This window comes from Pundamilia nyererei, unplaced genomic scaffold, assembly GCF_000239375.1.
Source record: "Pundamilia nyererei isolate P.nyererei 1_Seehausen unplaced genomic scaffold, PunNye1.0 scaffold00022, whole genome shotgun sequence".
In the NCBI taxonomy this organism is placed as follows: domain Eukaryota; kingdom Metazoa; phylum Chordata; class Actinopteri; order Cichliformes; family Cichlidae; genus Pundamilia; species Pundamilia nyererei.
The window spans coordinates 57,881-67,564 of record NW_005187423.1 but is presented as its reverse complement, the minus strand read 5'-3'; the positions used below and the strand labels follow the sequence as shown (position 1 = coordinate 67,564).

The following is a 9,684-nucleotide window of genomic DNA, read 5'->3' as shown; positions in this document are numbered from 1 at the left end:
GGTGTGTTGATTCTTTGAATATCAATTAATTAAGGTAAAACTGCAGTTTTTGAGCGATTTTGTCATGTCCTTGCTACTCTCATCATTTACCCTCATTATACTGCAGTTTCTTAGCCGCTTTAAGAGTACAGACTTTAGTTTTTGTGACATCTAGTGGCCAAAAGTATGTATTGTTTCTGTCCTAAAACAATGTGGTCATGTTGGTTTGGACTGGGTTCATTCTGCCATAAACAACCTGCCCATAGTACTTTTTCAAATTTACACAAACAACAGTAACCAGAAATTATGTTCATTATGAGGCTTATCCATCCATTATCAGGGGTACATTTTTTGTTATACTTATACTTGTTTGTTAAATAATCCAATTGTTTCCACAGCATACCCAAAAGTGTGCAAAATCCATTCAATAGAAAGCACAATGAATGCTCCAAAGATTGCTGAAATATTCAACTGAAAGTAAACATTTGATTTGATTTACATCTATATAAATAAAATTGAATTCATTATTTTTATAGCGGTGTAATACACAAAAATGTGTCAACGAAGAAATACTACACATCTGAACAAGCGTGTTTGTTTATTGCAGGGGTGGGGGATTCTAGGCCTCAAGGGCTGGTGTCCTGCAGGTTTTAGATATCACCCTGGGTCAAGACACCTGAATCAAATGATTAATTTATTACCAGGCCTCTGGAGAACTTCAAGACATGCTGAGGAGGTCATTTAGCCGTTTAAATCAGCTGTGTTGGATCAAGGACACATCTAAAACCTGCAGGTCATCGGCCCTCAAGGCCTGGAGTTCCCCACCCCTGGTTAATTGAGTCTATTCACCAGGGATTTGAGGTTTTCTGTCTAACTGATATGGAAATCTGAAGTTTGAGTTTGATAATGAGCTTTCTGTTGGCTGATGTCATCAAGGATGAATACAGCTGACAAACAAAGAAACATTACTGACAGGACACATATGAATATGAAGCCCTTCTCTCAGGATCAGCATCATGCCAAGCCCTGTACTGGTGCTGCTTTTCAGTAGATGATAAAATCATTGCAAAAACAGAGTCTGTACAATTCTAAAAAGCTTTAAAGTCAATATTTGGTTTGACCCTCTTTATTCCTCAAAAGAGCCTAAACTCTCTTAGACAACCTTTCTTGTCATTTCTTTAAGCAGTCTTTGGGAATAGTACTCCAGGCTTCATGAAGAACATTCAAAGCTCTTTATTTGATGTTGGCTGCCTTTTGTTCTGTTCTCTGTCAGGATGAGCTCACACTGCTTCAGTAATGTTGAGGTCTGGGTTCTGGGGAGAACAATCCATATGTCCAGTGTTCTACAGCATGTTTTTCTATACAGATATGCTTTTACTGCAGTAGTGCTTTTGGGATCATTTGCTGACAAATGAACCAGATTGTACTGGATGGTAGATCAAAAATCTGACAGCACTTTTCTGTGCTTGTAAATAAATACATTTTTACAAGATCCCCAACACCACTGGCTGAAATGCTGCCCAAACCATAACAGAGTAGTGTTTAACAGATGGCTGTCGACTCTGTTGCCCACTCTCCTGAACTCCTCTATACATGCATGCAAATTATCTTCAGTAACAAAAATGAAACCTGTCAAAATCTGTTATGAACCCTGGAGCGTTCTTTTTTAAACTTATTTTCATTTTTTGGGAAACAGACAAACTATTTTTTTTATTTGAAGTATATCGCCCAACAGAAGCTCAGTGTGGGAGTGGGATCCCTTTGTCCGCCTCTCTCTTTATCTCTGTTTCCCAAAGGCCCTCCCAAAGTTAGCAGTGGCATCCTAAACCCTGGAAAAAAAACTGTATGTGTGTGTGTGTGTGTGTGTGTTGAATGCTTAGTTTGTGTGGACAGAGTGTGCACTGTCTTGAATACAAAAGGACATCTTCACAGGTTCAGCACAGGCACGCTGCTGTTTTTGCGGGATACTTTTTCTTGCGACTGCCAGCCTCAGGTAAAATCCTAATTTCTGTGACACACAGAGTTTCATTTCTCATTTATTTTACCTTTATTTATACAGTTAGTTCTACTGAGGCTCAATGTCTTCTTTACAAGACAGACCTGTTTCAGACACACATATTGAAATTACAGCAATAAAAGAACCAATAAAATAGCTGGAATTAATAGTGCTTTGCAACTCCATTTATATATAGCAAAACAGTAATGTGCGTTTGACATTCATCTTGTTCACTAACTAGTTACTGCATTTAAACTATTGCTTGCTGTATGTGCGACTGCTGGCTTGATTACTTAGGGCCACAGCTTTATGCTGGTGAGCTATTGATGGCGATGCTTTGATACTTTTGCAGAAAGTGGTAGCACTATTTAATATGTGCTCCATATTTGGAAGTACTAATTTGGTGCATATAATTTAGAGAAATATCATATCTAAATGTTTTTATAATGTCTATTAATTTTTATTAAAGATGGCGCAATCATGTAATAGAGTAGTTATAATAGTGTCTTTGGTAACTTTTAAATTATTCAAAGTATAAAGACTAATTTATTGCTTTGGTGTGTACACCTTCTCCCCAGCATTACTTTCACATCTCAGAACTGTGCTGAGAGCTATTTTACCAGACAGACCCATTAATATCTTTGTCGTTGGGCTCCAGACACACAAAAAGTTTGTGGACTTAGTCAAATTTTTCCAGTCTGGTAGCTTCTGGTGTTTACTTTAGCTCTGAATGTGACTTTTGAGAGCGAGGTGCATATCAGAGGCCTGTAACCTTGGCGATAGTGGAGGCTGGGCCCACAGCTCTGCTCGTCATGAATGTGCTGGCAGCATACAGATGCATTCAGTTGTTTCCACTTTGAAAGATGTGCCAAGTTCACATCTTTGTTGTGAAAAAGCCAGAGTAGAATGTATTGATAGCTTATGAACAGCTTTTTAGCCTTTAGTGTAATGTTTTTCTGAAATATTCAATTCTGTAGTGGTTTCAAAATCTAAAAACTTACATGTTATCCATTTTTAGACAATTTATCCAAGGTTTAAATGATTCACTTTGATCTTACAGGTATGAAGGCCTGCTTAGTATTCCTTTGCTTACTGGCAGCAACATTTGCTCTGTCTGTGAGTAGTAAAGATATTCTTCTTCTTAAATCAATGAGTAAAAATGATCAAAGACAATATGATAATGTGTTCACCATACAATAAATATTACAGATGTTTCTCATTATCTTCAGGTGAAAAGTAAACCTCATGGAAAGCATCATGGGTTGCATAAGAGTTTGCACACAACCAAAGAAAAGGTAGAGTAACATCTTCTTCATCTAGAGTTTTAAATTCTAATACTAAATGTATCGTGTCATTTTATACAGTCGATAAATAATTTTCCTTTTCTCCTGCTTCAGGATGCTACCACAGTGGAAGCCAATAAGCCAAAGATCTTACCCACTCTAGTCACATTTGAGGCCAGCAGCCAGGAGCAGGAAGACGAGGAACTGAGTTCCGAAGACAACGCTAACAAGGAAGATGGAGAGAGGGCTGAAAAGCGAGAGAAAAGCACTGCAGTTCTGTTGAGTGAAGAAGAACTGGTAGACCTCCTGACGAAAGAGGCTGAAGAGGAAGATGAAGCTGAAGTAAGAGAGCTGGAGGAGGAAGAAGTAGAAGCTGACAAAGCCAAGGTTGAGTCTAGCGAGGTGGTTGAGGTCGCTGAGGATCAGGAGAAGTTGGATGAGAATTCAGAGACAAAGAAACATTTGCTGGATGAGGAAGAAGTGAAAGAAGACAGTGTGGAAGATGTGATAGAGGAGAAGGTGCAGAAGATGACTCATTCAGAAAGGAAGGAAGAGCCTACTGAAGCAGAGGAAGATGGCAGCACAGAATCAGTGATTCCAGTCAATCTGGACTATGCTGCTGATAGTAGCCTCCTGCAACCTCTACAGACTGCATCAGCTAACGACAAAACCCACTCTGATGACACCAAGCCTACTTCAAAAACAGACATCAGAGAGAAAGAAACCAGTGGGAAAGAAATGGCCAATATCGCTGATGACTATGAACCTGGCATGCAAAACACAGAGGCAGCACACAGCGAGGAGGTGTCTGATCAGACACAGGACAAAGATTCCTCAGACCAAGACGTAAGTGCCAAGAAAGAACCTGAAGCAAATGTGGATCATCCAGAGCCAAAGGGCGATGCAGAGCTTGAATTGAGGGCCACTCTATCTGGAAAGGAGGAAGAGAAGAGTAAGAATGTGGGTGCAAGTCACACTAAGGCAAAAACGAGGAAGCAAAAGAAAAACCAAAGGTCAAGGAAGCACTCTCCGGACAGGGAGGAAACACAACCCGGACATGAAGAGGGCCGACAGGATCCTGAGTCTGAGAGCAGCAGCACTGACAATACAGACCAAAAGACAAAGAGGAGAAGGGCAGGAAAATGGGTAATGCTTGTATTACCTATATTTTCTTTCTTTACAGTAGATTATCATTATTATTATTTTGGCCGTTCAGGCATCATTGGATAAAGATAGAAAGACAGGAAAGCAGGGAAAGAGAAAGAGAGGAAGACAAGTTTAGACTCAAACCCTCTTGGTGCCATTTTAAAATCAGCCCACAGTGAAAATGTTTTAAGAACTGATAGTTAAAATTAATTATTGAGTTTAAGCTAGAGTAATTTCCTTGGTAAGGAGGTAACAGAGGACATAATCTGCCCTGCACACTGCATCTACAAATCACCTGTGTATATCTTGAAGTGGTTAAAGGAGATACATCTCCCTGTCAGTGGGCTTTTTTTCATTTGTGAAACTGACCCAGCTAATTAGCCTGCTAGAGATCAGTGCAGTGCAAGTAAAAAAAAGATTTCACTTGCAAGTTTAAGGCTTTTAAAGCTCTCTGCACGTTTAACCTTTGACAGCATTGGCAACATTTAGCAGCACTAATCAGCCCAAAGTTTACAAAAAAGCTGATATTGCAGTTTTCATTGGGGCAACTTGACCTTTGTTTTTTCTCTTTCTATAGTACCTTCACGTTATTACTAATATTATTAGTACTAGGAGGAGGAAAAGGAGAAGGATTTTATACATGCATGAGTCTGCCTTTACACGTCTTTTTGTACTTTCCCAGGGTCCTTTAGTTGGTGTGAATCCGGTGCAGATAAGAGCCGCAGCCGAACTGTACCCAAGGTCCAGGCCCTCTCTTGGCGGAGACATACAACTCCCAGAAACCCCTACTGGTTATTTTTTTTCTGTTGATTGTTTCTGTTGAAGGCTTCCTCCTTAGCCTTCTGTGACATGATTACTGGTATTTCTAGGTCCATTAATAAAGCCAGATACTTTCTGTAAGTTGACAGTTATGTAAGCAAAAGATGATATGATATTTTATCTTTATCATGATAAGATAAAGATAAAAGGAATTATCAACATCTCTAATTTAACACAAGACTAGAAATAAATGTAAATAATACAGGCTGGTGAAAGGCTCCACTTCAAGGAAGTTTAACATTGTTTTAAATGTAACGTTATCGTTCATATAACGTGTTATTCTTACAGTATAGAACTGCTGAGTGTCTGGTCAGCAGCAGCATTCACTATATACTGACTAATACACCATCCGAATAGTCTCACATGAAGAATCTGCTGACTGAATCATTTTGCTTAAACTTCCGCATGAATAGTGCCTCTCTGCTTCACAGTCACTACCAAAACACAGCTCTGCAGGCTTAAAAGTGAATAAGAGAGATCAAGTCGAATTTAATCGCTATACCAACTCTATACTAAAGGAATGTAGAGGATGATGTGAGCTTATTGTAGCGTACTGGGCTCTATTGCAAGAAAAACTTTAAAACAAGCTAGGAAAATAAATAATTTATCTCACTGTTTCTAGAAATCAGGTGAAATATGGGTCAGAGATCCAACCGGTGTTTGTGTTTTCTTAAAGATCCATGTGAAAACTTCCGTTGCAAACGTGGAAAAACATGCAAACTTGATGCGGACAATAAGCCAGGGTGTGTGTGTCAAGAACCGTCAGCGTGCCCTCCCAGTGTGAATGAGTTTGACTATGTAAGTATGTTGATGCCTATAAAAGAAATGTCACACTTACATATTGTTATTCATTTATGCTCATACGTTTTATGTGATGCTCTGTGGTTGTGACACACTTGTCTGCAGCAGCCTTGTGAAGCTTTCATATTGTTTATTGAGGAGAAAAAGGAAAAAGTACAGATGTCATTGTGGGCATTTTGACTTAATTGAAAGACAAAGCAGAGAACACTTTTGTTTTAATATTAGCTCTCACTACCCTGCCTGTTATGGTGAGCCAGCAGGTATTCTTTTCATATTATTTGACCCAGATTGCTTGTTGTGAGAAGGTCAAGGGTCTGATAGTAGGCTGAAGGTGAGCTGTAAACCACAAATATGGAATTTTATCTTTGTATTGTGTCTTCCTTTCCTCACAAGTCCTGCCTGCATAAACTCTTCGAGGACAGTGGCTAAAAGTTGGTCTTCTCTCTTCATTTATTTAAACACTTTTGTTTTTGTTTAGGTTTGTGGGACAGACAACAAAACGTATGACACATCATGTGAACTCTTTGCTACTAAATGCAACTTAGAGGGCACTAAGAAAGGACACAGACTTCACCTAGACTACACTGGGCCATGCAAATGTGAGACTGTATTTAAACACTGTACAAACTGTATAATTTAGTATGGTGAAGAAAGAACTAATTAAAACATCTGATGCTTTTTTTCTGTCCTCTCTGTCTCAGTGATACCTCCATGTGTGGACAATGAGCGGGTGCAGTTTCCTCTACGAATGAGAGATTGGCTCAAAAACGTGCTGCTCCAGCTCTACGAACATGACTCCATAACTCCTGGCTTCCTCACTCCTAAACAGCGTTTCAGAGTAAGGCTTACTACTCCAACAGCTCTTTACAACTACTGTGTTTAAGTGACTGAAACCAGCCAAAGTGTGGTCTCCTGTATTCTTCAGGTGAAGAAAATCTTTGAGAGTGAGAGGCGCCTTCATGCAGGCAATCACTCTGTTGAGCTTCTCGCACAGGACTTTGAGAAGAACTATAACATGTACATCTACCCAGTACACTGGCAGTTTGCTCAGCTGGACCAGCACCCATCTGATAGGTACATTTTTATACACTGGTTTTGCATATAGTATCTTCTTTAAAAAAAAGCTAGCTAGTTAGGGGTTATAGAACCCCTAACTAGCTAGGGGTTATAGAACAATATGGAAAGATATATATGTCACAGATGACCGACAGACTGTAAAAAACACATCCTTAATCACAAAGTTATAAGAAGACGCTTCTTTTGGCTGCTCCCTTTTCACACGGGGTCCCCACAGATAGCACCACTTGATTTGGCAGCTTTTTCCACCAGATACCCTTCCTGTTTGAACACCAAAGGGTATTTGCGCCTCTTCATGCTCTCTAACCAGAGACCTTGAACATGTCAGGTGAATGTGTAAACCCCTACTCCAGGGGTCGGCAACCCTGGGAAGGGTTAACTGATGGCACGACCATAGCTGGACTGGCCAGTGTTTGTTTTCATTCAAAGGCTTTATGGCTTTTCCTATAATACCTGGTGGGCCGGTCTCTAGTCAAAATGCCCGGGCTGTTTTTTTGTCCCAGTCCAGCCCTGGGCACGACACGCAGTGAATTAATCTGAGAAGGTGCATTAAAAAATGAATGGCCAGGCCAGTGGTGCACATCACAAATTAGCTTGCATAGACACATTAGTTGTACTGCTTCTTAATGACGGTATCTTAGCTAACAACCCCAACTACCAGATTCAACTTGTAATTGGCTAAAAATCACTTAGCCTACTGGTGAGAGGGACGTTGCTAGCGGTTAGTTTTTTCAAGCGATGTTGAAATTTCCACATTCCGAAAATTCAAATGCTTCAGGAGCTGCAGCAACTGTTAATATAGAGCGTTATTAAATTTATTGCTAATGCAATTATATGGCACATTGACTTCTGAGGAAAAATTGAATAGGCAAAAATAACTGTAACAAGTAAGCAAAAGCAAATCAAAAGTATTCATATAGCACCTGTCTAGATAAGAATAGCAAAGTGCTTCACAAGAACAATCAACAAACAAAAACCCAACTATTAAAACACATTAATAATATCTACTAGTTAAAAGCAAGCTTATAAAAATATGTTGTGAGCTGCTCTTTAAAAGTTTCATGCACAGATCTCAAATGTAGTGGTGTCCTTTAGTTTTCAGTCCAGAACAAGGACCCACAAACGATTTTTGGTCTAAAGGCTTCAATGACCTGTAACAACAATAACAATAACTAGTATGTTAGGAAAACACGTAGTCATCCTGCGCACTCTGTTTACTCACAGTGATCAAAAACATTTCTTTTTCCTCTACAGGTTTTTGTCCCACTCAGAGCTGGCCCCCCTCAGGGTCCCCCTGGTGCCAATGGAGCACTGCACCTCTCGCTTCTTTCAGGAGTGCGATGCTGACAAAGACAAACTGGTATCATTTAAGGAGTGGATCACCTGTTTTGATATCAGGAATGGTGAGAGGTTCATCGTTTCTTATATTTGTGAGAAACCTTCCCATAAATGATGTAGTACGTTCATGGTCAAGGCCTATATAATTGCATAGATAGTAGAGGTTTCAGAAATGTGATGCTCCAATCTGAATATATCTTCCAAGATTTAAGATGAAAACCCAGCATGTTGCTCTAAAATATGTTCAGAATTTGATGTTTTCTGGTACTGTTAGTTGATCATTTAAATGCAAACTCTAACTCTTTGTAACTTGTCTCTCTGCAGAGGACATGGATGCCAACCTGCTTTTCTGAGTGTTGTAGCTTGAACATCTGGCTGTTGAAGTTCTGTCTATTCAAAATGATACAGTACACGCTCTGACAAGTACAGATGAAACAAACCCATGTTACCTCCCGCTATAAACAAAGCTTTGTGTAAGGCTAAGCATGGACATTTAAATCACTGATCTGTAATTTAGACTGAGCTGCTAGAACCGTCTATTAGAAGAAAGAAGTAGTTATTTTTTTGCTGGCTGTGTTCAAAATCTTTACTACAATGCATTCCAAACTGGGGCAAAGTTATTGCAGCTTGATGGTAGAAAAAACATTGTGCAGTACACAGTGCCAGGTAGTACCACAATTAGTAGCAGACAATTGCAGATTCCTGTTTGATACTAGCAAATGTAAAATAGCACCTGTATTGGCTAACTTAGTAGCAAATGTGTACATGTTTGTCCTCATATATTATGCTTCCTTACACTGCTAACTAAAGGCAATAAACAGCAAAGAAATTCACAATTTCAGAATATTTCAGTAAACTCTGTTGCTTATTGATGTTTGTGCTGAAATAAAGTCTCCTACAAAAAGACTCTGGTAAATATCATTTCATGTTCTGATATCTTTTCTTCATTCCTTTTCTTTTTTGCGTGTGTTTGTGTTACTTCATGAGATGAATAGCTCTTCAACAATGGTTTTTAAGAATGCAAGTCACTGGTAGTTGATTTTGGTTTGCCGCTTGATCCTAAATAATGGCCTGCTGTAAGGCGACAAAGCAAAAAATAACCTGCTGCTTGGTCATGATGATTACGGCATCTCGTTTTTATGAGATGAAGCATTCTGATTGGACCTTTTCTGGTGATCGCCGAGTCTGACGCCTTCTATATAAGTAAAGAAAGAAGCGGCGCTTCACCTGCTGATCATCTGCTGC

The 9,684-nt window shown here is 39.4% G+C and overlaps 1 protein-coding gene across 1 annotated transcript; it reads left to right on the top strand.

The window, feature by feature from the left end:
- Positions 1 to 1,880: 1,880 nt before the first annotated feature.
- Positions 1,881 to 9,330, top strand: LOC102197916 (SPARC-like protein 1). Its single transcript, XM_005726763.1, has 11 exons — positions 1,881 to 1,972; positions 3,036 to 3,091; positions 3,205 to 3,270; positions 3,373 to 4,404; positions 5,087 to 5,195; positions 5,900 to 6,021; positions 6,503 to 6,623; positions 6,726 to 6,862; positions 6,950 to 7,098; positions 8,356 to 8,504; positions 8,764 to 9,330. The coding sequence occupies exons 2-11, from the start codon at positions 3,038 to 3,040 to the stop codon at positions 8,790 to 8,792; spliced, it is 1,968 nt and encodes a 655-aa protein (XP_005726820.1). The 5' UTR covers positions 1,881 to 1,972; positions 3,036 to 3,037; the 3' UTR covers positions 8,793 to 9,330.
- Positions 9,331 to 9,684: the final 354 nt, after the last annotated feature.

Coding starts and splice junctions, on each gene's coding strand:
- LOC102197916 (XM_005726763.1), top strand. CDS start 3,038: ATGAAGGCCTGCTTAGTATTCCTTTGCTTACTGGCAGCAACATTTGCT. Junction 6,022..6,502: donor GTGTGAATGAGTTTGACTAT/GTAAGTATGTTG, acceptor GTTTTTGTTTAG/GTTTGTGGGACAGACAACAA. Junction 8,505..8,763: donor CTGTTTTGATATCAGGAATG/GTGAGAGGTTCA, acceptor GTCTCTCTGCAG/AGGACATGGATGCCAACCTG.